The following is a 15317-nucleotide window of genomic DNA, read 5'->3' as shown; positions in this document are numbered from 1 at the left end:
GGAAAGGGTATGTTAGCAATGGAGTTTGACAGCCCCATTGCTAGCCCTATTAGGTCGACCTCCACGTGGTTCCCCCTGGAAACCATCGTGAACAATCCATGTTGAATTCGTCACAATGGGCTAACTGACCTGCTTCATACTCACCCATCATCTTTCACAGGCGCCCCGCCGGTGTATACCGATAGCGCGAGTGGGGTTACCATTCCATTGTCATTTATAAAAAAAAAAAATAGTAGTAATTCTTTCATTAACAAAATGGGAACGCATTCGGATTATAACGGCGAATTGCACGTTCAAGTTCTGTCACATATAGGATATTAGGTTTTTCAATGTAATATAAACATTCCACATTGCATAACCTCAATGATCCACCTATAAATTCGATCATATTTCCAGCACAGCACAATAATAATTGACCGCACCTCGTACTGAGGTCACACATCGCTGATGCGTACAATCGTTGGACAAAAAACGTGTTCCGTACCAGTGGGCACTGGCGATATAATTGCGATCGGCTTCACCAAATAAATAGGTACTATAATAATGTTGAAACGAAATTCCTGAATATATATTACTAACAGTGCTTGATTACACATATGTAGCCTGCAGGGATTTTTTTTAATAGGTGAAAATGAAATAGTCTCCGCGATAAAAGAAATTAACCACGATGGTTTCTAGGGGGAACTTCGAAGAGGTCGACCTGATAGGGTATATTGCTACCAATGGGTCAGTTAGACCCTATTATTAAAAATCCCTTCTCCTCGCCTGCAGGGATTATATACTCAGCCAGGTCGACCTCCATGCAGTCTCCGATGGTAACTATCGTGGCTAATTCCTGAAGAATTTGTTATCATTTAACTGATCTGTTTTCATTTTTATGTATCACTCTTCACTGGTACCCCCCTCCCATCGTATTTCGTTAGCACAGGCAAAGTTGTCATTCCATTTTCACAAATATGCTCCCCTGCCTGCCGTTAATCGAATAATATTTGCTGTGAAATTCTTACATTCTTAAATAATAAAATTTTAGATTATTAACAAAAATACATAGTACAATTCTATTAATATAATAAAAGCGAAAGTTGTAATAATGGATGGATGTTTCACACAAATACTGAAGAGATTTGAATAAAATTAAGTGCACGGGTAGATAGTACAAAATAGTGCAAAAAATACTTTATATACCGTTTCACATGGGCAAGACCACGGGATACAGATAGTAAGTAATATTTATTTGAAATAGCTTTTTGAGTAATTTAAAAAATACGTCACATTTAGTTTCCATATGGACTGAAATACTTATTTTCCTCTAACTCCCATTTGTTTCTGCACTCTGATGACCAGTCTAGTATGACTTGGTCAATTGCAATTGCTGGGGTCATTTTAAATTATTTCCGTAACCTTAGACCTTGTGCCAACGTAATTAAGTCGTCTGTCCTATTGATATTATAAACGTGAAAGTTTGAAAAAACATTAAAAAGTTTCTATGTTTGTTTATAACTCAATCACGCTTAAACAGATTTGGTAATCGAATAAATCATATTCTTACTTGAAACATACAATACTTTATATATCAAATTATACATATATAATTTCATTTTCATAAAGAAACATTTTTACTTAATTTCACTTTATAATAATTTACTTTAAGTATCACGCATAATATGTGATACTTCTTTTATTTTATATAAAATAAGTACGTATATAATGTATAAAATTTATTACATTTTTATTTAAGTACCTACTTGTACATATTTGTACAAAATTGTAAATAAAAATTTTATTGAAGTTTAATCAGACATAAATAAAATTTATGTATAAAAAAGCATTAAATTTAAATATGAACCGTTATAATTTATGGAATAGATAATAGAGGGACAAAAAATGTTTTTAGTAATTTTATTTGTCTGTCTGTATTTTGTTCTGGCGTCATGCAAAAAGTGGATGCAATTGTGTCCTTTAAGATCTGACTTCAAATCTGATATATGTTTTATCTTGAGATGCCATCTAGAAGTAGTTTTATTTCATTACTTTTCTTACGAAGTAGCACGCAAAAATTTTGTATTAAAATTGTTAAAACATAGATTTATTATATAAATATTAATTAATCTTGTTGACTATTACTTCTCCAATAAAGAACGATTTCGTTTTGTGCTTCAAATGAACGATTCAGTAACAAAGTGTTATTAAATCTTGTAATTGTAGTTAATTATATGCCTAAATATTCCTTATTATTATTACATAAAACATGTTTATTGTTCCAGATTTCAAAATGGCCACATTTGACAGTATTATGAACAACACCAACGACGTAGATCCAGTAATGGGACCGAGTGAACTATCAAAGTAAGTCGTTTATAAATAAAATAATATTATAAATATAATAACATAGACTCCCATTCATTATTAATATTTTCTTGTTTACTATCCAGATTACTTTCTTTGGAAATCTTATAAAAATATATATATATATGACGTATATAAAATGCTAAAAATATATTGCTTTCGTGATTTATAGACCTAAAATTACATCGAAATAATATAGAAATATAAATATTGGCCATCCAACAAAATGACTAATATTTATAACATTATTTAATAAGTAATCTCATTAACTTCTTAGTAAAATGTCTTTCAACAATAAGACTGCCTTACTGTACTTATACAACTGTACATTAGTTAATTGTCTTATTTATTTCTTATATTGTATAATGCAAATAAAGTATATTCATTCATTCATTCACGATCGTTTCCAGAGAAATCACGTAGAAGTCAACCTTATAGTCTCATTGCTAGCAATATAAGATATATTGCTAGCAATAGGGCAGTTAGACCTCATTGCTAACAATTCTTTTCTTCCCGTAGTACAGAGTTTAAAATAATAGGACTGTCATATTAACAAAAAGTCTCTAAAATTATATTAGGTTTTTTTTAATGTTAAGGTTAAGATAGGCACAGATTTTTTAATGCTTCTTTGAAAACCTACGGCAATTAAACGCTTAGATATTTGTAACCCAAAATATGGTCATCTTGCGTGCATTTTGTGTTATATCCATTAAGTTACTCTTGTAGTAGAATAAATAAAACAAGATAATATATAGCATTCTTTCTAATATATTTATTCCAAGATACGGAGATATTCCAAGTAAAGCTTTACTGAGAATCCAGACTTGATTCCCGGCGCTATTGAATACCGTCTGCAGAAGATGCCATTTATTTTCAACAGGAACTTGTATTTCCGACATCTTTTGAAATGTCTTCATAAATTTTTGTTTTAGACGCGAATACTTCAGTTATAAATACACCGGACTATTATCGTGGGCCAAGTCGAAAAACCTTTCATACAACATCCTGAGCGCTTTTGTGCCGTTCCCATTCAGAGGTCTGCATTAAACGCTATTCATCCTCTTTATTCGGTTACAAAGGCTTCGTCTAAATCATTGCTAACCGGTAATATTACCGGAGCTACTAGAATAATTTATCCCGGTCTTCCTCTCTCTACGTATCCCTTTTTCATGTTTTCCTTTGTAATAATTACTTTAACGACTAAATTAGAAATTTGTAATTTGGCCCTTTTTATGTTATTGTCTACCGTTACTTGCAATATTTATGATTTTCAACCTACTTCAGTAAGTAAGAGGTTCTGAATTCGATTGTATTTTTTAATGTTCCTCATAACTCTGTCAGTTCTAAACCGATTTGGAAAAATTCTTTTTTTAAATGTAATACTTACTTGGTTCAATAGAAATTTATGAAAATCAGTTCTGTAATTTAGTTTTAATACCAAAATAATTGGTTTCGTCACAATTGAAGCCAGTTTTTTTTTTGTGAGATATCATCTTTGATTAATATTTAATAGTATATAATATCTTAGTCACAGTTAACACATTCAGTTAATATTTTTTTTATTGATTAAACTATTAACAAGAGCTTCAATTAAATAAACTATTAACAAGAAATTCAAAATGTCTCTGTTCTTTCAAACGTTATTTTAGTCTCTGTTCTTACAAACTTTATTTTAGACCATTATTTTTAATGCATACCTATAACTCATATCGCCGTATTCTATAGACAGACCAAAATCTTACTAAACCATAAGATTTTTTTTAATAGGTAATCCTCATCTGAAAGTAGATCAAGATTATCTGATCTATCTACATCAGTTTTTCATTTATAGGGTTTTTTTTATACCACTGAGGTGGCAAACAAGCATACGGCCCACCTGATGGTAAGTGGTTACCGTAGCCTATGAACACCTGCAATACCAGAGGTTTACGCGTGCGTGCGTGAAGAAACCCATGCTGTAGTCTCTTGGGAAAACCTCGGCAGGGAGCTCATTCCACAATCTGAGTGTTCGTGGGAGGAAACATCTCTGAAACCGCACAGTATGCAAATTTATTCAATTAATGAAATTTTAAATCATCATCATATCAGCCATTAACTGTCCATTGCTAAACATGGGCAGGCCATAAAGGGGAGTCTTGCCAGTTCTTGTCACGCTTGGCAGGCGGGTTATTTTATCATATGTTCATATATGGGGTCAGCTAAGCCGTTGCACGTCAACCTATCAGGATCTTTTGTGCTTTCCCCTGTCTTATACCATCATTTCGTAGATCCTATGTGTTACCTTAACGATATCCTACGGTTTAAGATATCTGTAGTCCTCTAGGTAAGCCGTTCCCAGTAGTTAGTTAGTAGTTTCATATGCAAACTTGCCAATGAATCACAGTTAAAGATCAAGTATTCCATGGATTTGACAGGCGGGTTGGTAACCGCAGTTAAATAAATTTAAATGTATTAAAAATTTTTTAAATAATATTTTATAAGTTTTAAATTATCCCTAAGGGGATATTGTTCAGTATTATGATTACTAAGTTATGACTTGGTACACCCTTATCGACTCATCCTGTATGTCTGTGAAACTATATTTAAATTGAAGACACTAAATTAATAAGACACTAACTACTGGATAAGGCACTAACATAACTCCGTTTAATCCTTAATATAATTAAAGCTTAGCTAGATATCAATTTACACTTTCACGTCACCTAATAACGTTAACTTCAAAGGTACTGTGGGTAACCTAATTGGTAATTACACTGTACTATTATCTAACATGTAATTATAACTAGTTCCTAAATGTTGTATGTGTACAATATATGCATCAACAAACCGCAAACTACGTCAGTTACATATTGGCGAAGATTAAATGAAGTAATTCATTTATAATTATTGTGTAATTGAAATATTAAATACGGGCGAGTTTCACTTTTCAATCATATAATAGACGTTGGAATATAATTTCATATATTATTTGTGATGAAAATAGACATAGGCTATTTTTTAACCTGGTCTATTTATGTAATATACTTATAGGTAAAGAAGACTCACCATATAATGTATCAAGAAATTTCGAAGCGAAACGAAACAAAAATTTGATGTTCAAATTACAAGAAAAATACTGTTTAAAAACATTAAATATGTAGAAATATCGTTCCTTTAGATTTTTATGGTAGGATTTATGACGATCAAAATGTTAAGCCCCTGTTAATTTACTGGGTCGATTAAGGTATGAATAAAAACACATAATTGAGTCCGAAACCTCAAAATTTCACTTCATAGTAGACCTATAGGTCCGCGACCGTAGTCTCATATAAAAACCAGTCATATTTTTTTTTTATACAACTTAGACTGGCAAACAAGCTGACGGCCCACCTGATGGAAAGTGGTAACCGTCACCTACAGACATGAGCAGTACCATGGACATAACAGAGTATACTGTTTCGCCCATAATACCCCCTATGTGTTGTCATTCCTGAGGACTCAGGTGTTATTCCTCTGTATCCTGTAAATTCACGCCATATCCCATACTTCAAACCGAAACACAGCCATGTAAACACAACTGCTTCACGGTAAAAACAAAAATGGAACAGAGGTACCCAAGCAATCGACTTTTATACAAAGTCTCCCTCTGGTTAACATTTTATTAATATTTACTTATAGTAAATGCGAACAACATTTCTATATATGTTCTCCATTCTGAAAGTACTTACTCGATTTCATATCCCTAATTGAGCCTGTCGAGTGAATTTCTAATATTACTTCAAAAGAAGAATTTCCATTGAAATTGTCTTTCGATTTCTTTTCACTTAGTTATATTGGAAGAAATTGCCAATTAGTCTCTCATATAGAAAGCTATCGAAATGATGTTGATAGGTACAAATTATACAGTAGTGATACAAGATCTCCGATATTTGTGTCAATTACAATTCCAAATTTAGCTGTGACATGATTTAAAACGATAAAACATTCAGGAATTAAAGGACTAAATAAATTAATTAAAAATTAAGGACTTGTTGGACTAAAGAATAATTCCACTTTATAAGCACATAAATAATATTTTGTTAATAGTATTTGAAAAGAAGTTACCATAAATATTAAAATTTTGCATGCCATTGTTTTGCCAAAAGACGCCTGTTCCTAACATATTATTACTAACATCTGTATACTGTGTTTTTCAGCAAATAAATTATATTATTATTATTAAAGTTTTTTGTGAATAGATGTTCTCATTGGGAAGCATGCTTTCATTATTAATTGCAAATAACACATCTGCTTTCAACAGTGTTTAACTGATTGCAGATATAAGTGGGCAAATAAAATTAGCTACTAAAAAAACTATTATAAGAATATTTTTTGATTGTGTTATCAGCAAATATTTATTTTTTATTGGAAACGGTATTGAAGTCCCATACATATGAACACTGTATTTTGTGATTTCTGTAATGCTGTTCATGTCTATAGGCCACGTTTACCTCTTTCTTGTTTGCTATTCTTGCATTGCATTGCATAAAAAGAAATATTTACGAAATCTCGTATTGTGAAACTTCTTTTACTACTACTAATGAAATTGAACATTTTTCCCAAAGAAACGTGAGTCGAAAAATGACAAAAAAATAATAAAAAGTAATTACCATGCTGGTCAAACCGTTCAGTAAAGTGTTTTATTATAAGTTTCCTTTTTCTTATGCTGGTATTTTACGCTCCATTTTCATAGTTGCCTCATACAAAAGATGATGGAATGGTGATACTTTATATTGTTAGGTACTAAGTCAACACAAATGGTATGCATACAATAGTGGAGATACTAACTTGATCTTTATAAATGACTGGTTGTTCCCCGCGACTTTGCCCGCGTACATCAGTATACAATTATAAAGTACTCCATGTATTAAATTAGGATATAATCTACTCATATGCCAAACATTCAAATTCGTTCAACCATTTGATCGTGATAGAGTAAAAACATCCAACATCTTTAAGAATTTTTACATTTAGAAATTTTTTATAATTTTACAAAAACACCAATTTCTCAATATTTTATTTATTTATTATGCCGACTAAGGAAGCTTAATAGTTTTCCTATTCACTCCCTTAGCAATCACAATATAAACAAACATAATCAAATTTAATTATTAGACACTTTCTGAATAATTTATTGCCATTCTGCAAAACTCTACACGTTTACTAATAAATATATCTGGATACTGACTCATGACACTATTGAGTACAGTGAGCGCTAGTGAAAGAAAAGTTTGTTTTGCTAGCTCTCTTCTCCTCAACGGAACTTGAAAATAGTCCCTTTGACGTGCTTGAGAACAATTAGAAGGCGCTCGAATGAATATTTATGTCAGGATGTTTTGATTGTATTTTACAATCGTCTATAAATTTGTACGTTTACATATCAGCCATTAACTGTTTATTGTTGAATATAGCACTCCCACCAAAAGGGGGGTTTTGCCAGTAGTTGCTACGCTTGACAGGCGGGTTGACATCCGGGGTTAGACTTTAGTGATATTTTAAGAGGGATGCTCCACCGTTAAGTTACCTTAGTCGCCTATTACGATACCCACGGGAAAGGAAGGAGCGACTAATTCTATGCGTGACTACACACACACACACACACTTCACACTGATTTTAGAAAAAGAAACTTTATTATTATAGGACATTATTGCACATTTTATTTTATCTACCTATTTAAAATGTACAGAGAAAATTTACAATTCATTACGGTGACAGTCTAAAGAATGTTTTAATGAACTGTTTTGTGTCACAACAAAATTTCCGTCTTCGTGCACAACTAAATTTTAGTACGCGACGTCAAAGAACTGACTACAAAAGATTTTCACGGTGAAACGCTCTGTAACTCATTTCTGTATAACAGTTGACGAAATAATAATATTAGTAGTAGTATTTATTACATTACAGTTATTAGAGAGAATTCTTTGTTTCAATCATAAATGACTTGCAAATATGGAGATCGCTTAATAAAAATATTTACTAAATACCTACCGCTCACTCCAAAAAAAAGAGCTATTTACGAAACATTTTGTAGGCAATGTACCTACGAGACATAAACTTTAAAGATTTTCAGTGTGTAAATATTTAAATATATGAAGAATCAAAATTGAAATAAGAAGTATAATTTATAAAGCAATTAAATGTGTTAGCCCATCGTGGTGAATTCACAAGTAATATAACCACGATAGATTACAGGGGATCATATGAAGGACGACTTAAGTCCCTACTTCTAACAATCGTGCAACAATACAATAACTTCGCAATGCTTACCATTCCATTATCATCCAATTAAAGAACGGTTTGAAATACTTTGCTTCATAAATTAAAAAAAAATTGCCTACAAACCTATTTAAAAAAAATTACAGTCGGTATTATTTTAGACAGTGTAATGATTATAACGGTAAATCATTCAAATTTATCCAGATACTTAGAGGTTATGGTGTAATAAGAAATCTTACATTTACTGACGTTGAAAACATTACATACCTTTTTGGTCAGTCATGTAAACACATACAAACTCTGTTTATTCGACAACTATTTATTATTATTACTTATTTTTCCCTTTTCAGATTCTCGCCAGGTCTCCTAACGTTTGCTGCTATAGTGACCGGCTTCATCATGATGATTGGCCTCTTTGGTAACCTGCTCACTGTGGTCGCTCTTCTCAAATGTCCAAAAGTGCGGAATGTTGCCGCGGCCTTTATTATCAGGTATACAATCTTTTAACTTATATAAACTTTCTTTATGCCTTTTACTTATATGTTTGGGTGATTTCATCTAATGTTATTTCTGTCTTAATTCATTGGACTTTTAATTTATTGAAAGAAAGTTAAAATAAGAATTTCTGGGGACTCGATTTTAAAAGGGTTGACTAAAGTTGGGTAGAGATCGCATTTGTAGAAAATCACCCATTTATTTATAAATATATCCAGGTCATAATATCGGGGATATATTTATTTTAATACTGTTTACTCATATGTATGTACATAAATTCTATTATGATAAATTTATTAAAGATACTGAATACTATTAGAATAAAATGTATTCTATTAGTTCTTAAAATGTTAGCCTTAGATACGATTCACCTTCATACCAAATTTTGTTCAAATCGCATCGCACCAGAGAAATTATGTGGAGACTTTTTTTTAATATCGTATTGTAAATGTGAAAGTTTGTAAAGATATTTGCATCATCAAAAAAGGCAAAAGAGTTTCTCTTTAATTTCTTTTTTTTTACTTAATCTGTTCACTATTCATTGTTATATTAAGGAACACCAAACGAACAAAGAGAATAGACCAAGAGATAAAATAACGTTAACATTGATGTGCTAAGAGCATTATGTCGCTACATTTACGAACAATATTGTACAATGTTCAAAGAATTAGCTCACGATCGCTTCACGAAGCAATTGGCATAGTAACATACTAGTAATAATTTCATTTGACTTTTTTTATATTTAAATTCTCTCCTGATTTTAAGTGACCATGAAGTCTAAAGTATTACTACACACAAACTCAAATAATACCTATTCACTCTAGCTTTGAAAGAATCCGTGTTAAAATAATCTCAGCTCACAGCTGCCGAAAGAGAATTTCCAGTTTTTTGATGACACAGTTTTTCTTTATGATGCTTAGAATGGCAAACAAGCTGACGATCCATCTGATATAGCACTGCCTATAGACATAAACAGCACCATAGGTATCAAAAAGGTAAAATAAATCGCAATGACCATTATACTTCTCACACGCAACCATTCCAGAAGGATTAAAAACTCCGTACTTTATAATTTGCCATATGACACCCTTCAAACCAAAACACAGCAATTTCGTGACAAAAACACAGATGTGATAGAGGCGTCAATGTAGTCGACTTTTTTACAAAGTTTCTCTAGTAATATATAATAACACAATACAATAAAACAAAGCAAAGGTTAAAAACATGGAGTTATTTTATTATATATCATGCAATGATACTCTGAGGATAGCCCTCTCTATAGCTCGCTGAGCAACTTGAAACTTCTGCATACGGCCAACCGTATAAATGTAATTGTAAATATCTAATGCTCACTGTGATTACATTCATATTAAATGTTGTCAAAGACAAATTATAATAATAATAAATATGAAGTTATTTTCTTCTTCTTCTTCTTTCTTTAATAATAATATTCGTCACAACTCTGAGTCTATAATTTTACCAACTTCAAGGTCAGAAACATACAATGAACAATACAGTTTTCTTAAGTCACTTCAAAATGACTGTATAATACCCATGCGATGAACAGTCATAATGTCGGTATTCTTTATTACATATTGCATTGGTATGCAATGTAGCAATTACGTTGCATATCATTGCATAAGATTATATACAATTGACTACAACACGCTGCACACTGCAGTGACGGTGTTTTCAACCGACTTTTAAAATGACGAGTTTCTCGATAAAACTTAGTGGTTAATAAAGGTCAATTATAATAATAATAAAGTAGCAATAGACTGATCATATAGCTCGAAAAACCGACATCCTACGGGGAACAAAGAACCTTTCTTTCGTGTAAGTGGCGATACGATACGGGTAGACGCAGTGTAGGACGACCCTCCACTACATGGAGTGACGACCTCAAATGCATTGCAGGAAGTCAGTGGGTGCAGTTGACTCAGGACCGTTCTTTGTGGCAATCTATGGGTGAGGCTTATGTCCAGCAGTGGACGGATAATGGCTGAAATAATGATTATGATGATGATAAAAGTTCAATAATGCAGTCACAACAGACAAACCAACCTATCTATACTTATAATAAATTATTTGTTCCAGTCTTTGCATAGCGGACTTCCTATTCTGTGCAATGGTGTTACCGTTCGCCATATCGGGCTTCTGGACTCGAACCTGGTCTCATGGGGGTGTGCTGTGCAAGCTGGTACCGTTCTTGCGGTACGGAAACGTTGGAGTATCTCTCCTGAGCATTGCCCTCATAACCTTGAATAGGTAAGTACTATTATAAAAGTTATAATACATTAAATATGTTCACGGTTGCAATTCCTAATGGGGTTAGTCAGTATTTGGCAACTTAGTTGTGAGTAATGTAACACACTCCGCATGCCCATATTACGTCAAGATTACGTTGAAGACAAAGTAGCATTGGATAAATGTACCGTTGATACCCATTAACAGTGTTACCGTTTTTTTTTTTCAAAAAGAATCAATGAAATTTGCTCGATTAACTCATCACGATAATTAAATAGATAGATAAATAGATTTCCTCCATAAGATTACAATAGTGAACTTATTATAGATACAAACAATTGCAAGAAATAATCACAGTAAATAAGTTATTATTTCTCAGTAGTAACACCCATACTGTTTCCTCTTCTTATTGTATGTACGTATTTCCTTTCCACTTAGGGTTTGCTGGAAGAAAACTCACACAGAGTTAAGTCAACCTGCCTTTACAGCCTTTTTGTGTACAATGAAGTATAAATAAATAAAAGTATAAATAGTTTTCAGTTTCATAATAAAAAAATTAAAATCTAATTTTATAATACATATGATGCTTACCAAGTAAAATGTATGTAACTAAATCTACATAAAATCTTTTGATACTTTTCAAAGAATAATAGAATAACACAACCGTGTTCGTACCTAACGATACAGAATAAATAATAGTGGAAGTAAATGTATCAAGAATCGAGGGTGGTGTCCTCTAATGTAGAGAGTTTCGAAGTTCTTTTATGTATACGAAGGCCTCAGAAGTGGCTTACCGAACAAATTTACATAGCCCAACTTTGAAGTTAGAAATAATCATCTACAGAAAGATCTAGATATAAAGTCCTATCTTAAAAATCTCGGTTTGTTATTTTTTTATTGAAACAAAATCTTTTCTCGACCTAAAAAGTAACTAATGTACATATCTTCCAATCACTGGCTTTGTGTTTTGTGTTATTCTGTTTTGGCAAGAAATAAAATTTAGTAAACATAGATTTATATTTTATTTATTTATAGATAGGTACAGGATTATTTATTTACTTATTATTATGGCATCTATTTATTAGGCTATATTAGGCACACAGGCGCCCGCGGAAAACCGCAAAGAACAGCTAGTCGTATAAGTATAATCGCTACGTAATACCATTACCAACACTGCTGACACCACGCCGATATTATACCCATTGTCGGCTTATACCTAATGACCCGGAAGTTGTAGCCTCCGGAATTAAAGCCGGAATTCAACTCCGGAGGTTCGTCCCGAGGCTCCTACCTGATCCATCACTACGACGGGTCAAGATGACCGGATGGATTGGTTGATTATACACGAAGAACTCTGACGTAACTTATCGGATTTATAGATTTAAGTGCTCTACGATTTACGAAACAAGTGCGAAGTATACTCTATTACGAGTATGTCCATGATAGTGCTCATGTCTATAGGTGACGGTTATCACTTTCCATCAGGTAGACCGTCAGCTTGTTTGCCATTCTAAGTTGTATAAAAAAAAAAAATTTGACCCGACTTCAAAAAAGGATGAGGTTTTTAATCCGATTGTATTATTTTCTTATGTTTATTACCTCATAACTCCATCAGTTATAAACAAATATAGAAAATTATTTTTTATCTTAAAGGACTTAGCCTCATACAAAATTTATCAAAACAGTTTAGTTTTTAAATCACTTTTTTTTTCCGTGAAACACAATCATAAATTTTAAAAGTTCCAAACTTGATTTTAGGAACTCAGTGATTTAGGCTAAGATTCGATCTTACGACCACAGAATCCCAGTCAAATATGTCCTGGACCGTCACCGTTTACCACCACTACAATACCGAATGATTATAACTATAATTTAGTTAATACGCTAAATTTAACATTGTTAAACCATTTGACTAATGCGGTTAAGACATATGTAAACCACTACTATTTTTTAGTTTAAGCATACATATATAAGCATTATCCATTAATTATTATCAGGTATGAATCATGCTTATGTTTATACAACTTTTAAGTAGGTAAATGGTTAAGCCATTAACATGGAAACGTTAACAGTACTCGTAACTAAGATTACCAATTTTTCTTTATAATAGATAAATAGATAGATACTCTTTATTGTTTCCTCCAAAAGATTACAATAGTAAACTTATTATAGATACAAACAATTACATGAAATAATCACAGTGAGAAAACAATGGGCAGCCTTATCGTTAAAAGCTATTTCTACCAAGCAACCGTATAATGCTTAGCATGGCAAACACAGACTACAGTATGGAGTTCTTCAAAAGGGGTCTAAAGAGGTTTCTTCAGGGTCGGCATCACGTGTGCAATACCCCTGGTATTGTAGGCGTTCATAGGTTACGGTAACCACTATCCATCAGGCGGGCTATATGCTTAATTTCCACCTCAGTGGTATAAAAAACAGCTATCACAAAGATATGAATAGCGCCATGCACATCACAGTATATACTGTTATACCCATGGTATCCTTTTTTGTTTTTGGGAAATGGCAACTCATGAGGAGTACCATTTCATCCTCGCCTATCATCTCTCACTAGTTATCCCACTAGCTGTACCAATAACGCGGGTGGGGTTACTATCCCATTATCATCCATTAAATAAAAACATCAACACCCCGCCTTGTGGTCCCTGCATAGAATAAGCCACCCCTTACTTTCCCGTGGGTGTCATAAAAGGCGGCTAAGGTTGGTCGCATGGCTCGAAGAATCGAAAACCGATAGGGAAGTTTCTTGAGTGACTACCCCGTACGATCAAATGCAATGTAGGACGACCCCTACTAGATTTCAAATGCATTGCAAGGAATCAGTGGGTACAGGTTCCTCAGGACTGTTTTTTATGGCAGTCTATGAGGAAGGACTATGTACAGTAGTGGGCAGTTAATTACTGAGATGTTGATAATCTGTGTTGAAAATTGTGAATTTTTTAATTGATATATAATAGCGACATTTTTTTTATACAACGTAGAATGGCAAACAAGCTGACGGCCCACCTGATGGAAAGTGGTAACCGTCGCCTATAGACATGAGCAGTACCATGGACATAACAGAGTATACTGTTTCGCCCATGATACCCCCCATGCGTTGCCATTCCTGAGGACTCAGATGTTATTCCTCTGTACCCTGTAAATTCACGCAATATCCCACTCTTCAAACCGAAACATAGCCATGCAAACACAACTGCTTCACGGTAGAAACACGAATGGGACAGAGGTAGTCTCCCTCTGGACATCGCCATACATCAATAAGCTTTGGTTTCATATATTAAAAAAGTTTTAGTATCTTCTGCATATTGACAACTACTTATCTGCAACGTATAAACGCTCGTATAATTCTATAAAACTCCCTTCGGAAATAACGTAATAGGTATAGTATTATTATTTAATATATTATTTCGGTATTAACACAAATAGAGTGACCGTGTCTAAACCCCAAGCCGTGAGAATCGGTATCTAATCGCGTATCGCATGTGTACACTAAACCACAAATAGTCGGCCACTGAGTTATCTAACCTCACAAATTGATGGAAAAGTGGGCATAATGCACTATACAATTAAAGATCGTTATTTTGATTTAAACCCGTTTACAAAACCAGTTATTTTAATTTAAAAACTAAATAACTTAATGTTACAAGCAACACATACAAATTATTTAGAAATACCTGTATTCTACTGTAATCTTTTGGACGGAATAATGAATTTTTTTTCTTTTTTTTTTATACAACTTAGAATGGCAAATAAGCTGACGGCCCACCTGATGGAAAGTGGTAACCGTCGCCTATAGACATGAGCAGTACCATGGACATAACAGAGTATACTGTTTCACCCATGATGCCCCCCATGCGTTGCCATTCCTGAGGACTCAGGTGTTATTCCCCTGTACCCAGTAAATTCACGCCATATCCCACCCTTCAAACCGAAACACAGCCATGCAAACACAACTGTTTCACGGTTGAAACAC

General features: G+C 33.1%; 1 protein-coding gene across 1 annotated transcript in view; it reads left to right on the top strand.

The window, feature by feature from the left end:
* The window catches only part of LOC116413236 (G-protein coupled receptor moody-like), an 87742-nt gene that overhangs the window by 60223 nt on the left and 12202 nt on the right, over positions 1–15317 (top strand). The window contains exons 2-4 of the mRNA XM_052893611.1: positions 2265–2346; positions 8932–9072; positions 11174–11344. Of these exons, the coding sequence (XP_052749571.1) occupies positions 2273–2346; positions 8932–9072; positions 11174–11344 (386 nt within the window). The 5' untranslated portion in view covers positions 2265–2272. The remainder of the gene's footprint in view (positions 1–2264; positions 2347–8931; positions 9073–11173; positions 11345–15317) is intronic.

Source organism: Galleria mellonella, unplaced genomic scaffold (assembly GCF_026898425.1).
Source record: "Galleria mellonella isolate WM207_F2 unplaced genomic scaffold, CSIRO_AGI_GalMel_v1 utg182, whole genome shotgun sequence".
NCBI classification, from domain to species: domain Eukaryota; kingdom Metazoa; phylum Arthropoda; class Insecta; order Lepidoptera; family Pyralidae; genus Galleria; species Galleria mellonella.
Note: the sequence above shows the minus strand (reverse complement) of the source record. Positions and strands in the feature narration are given on the sequence as shown.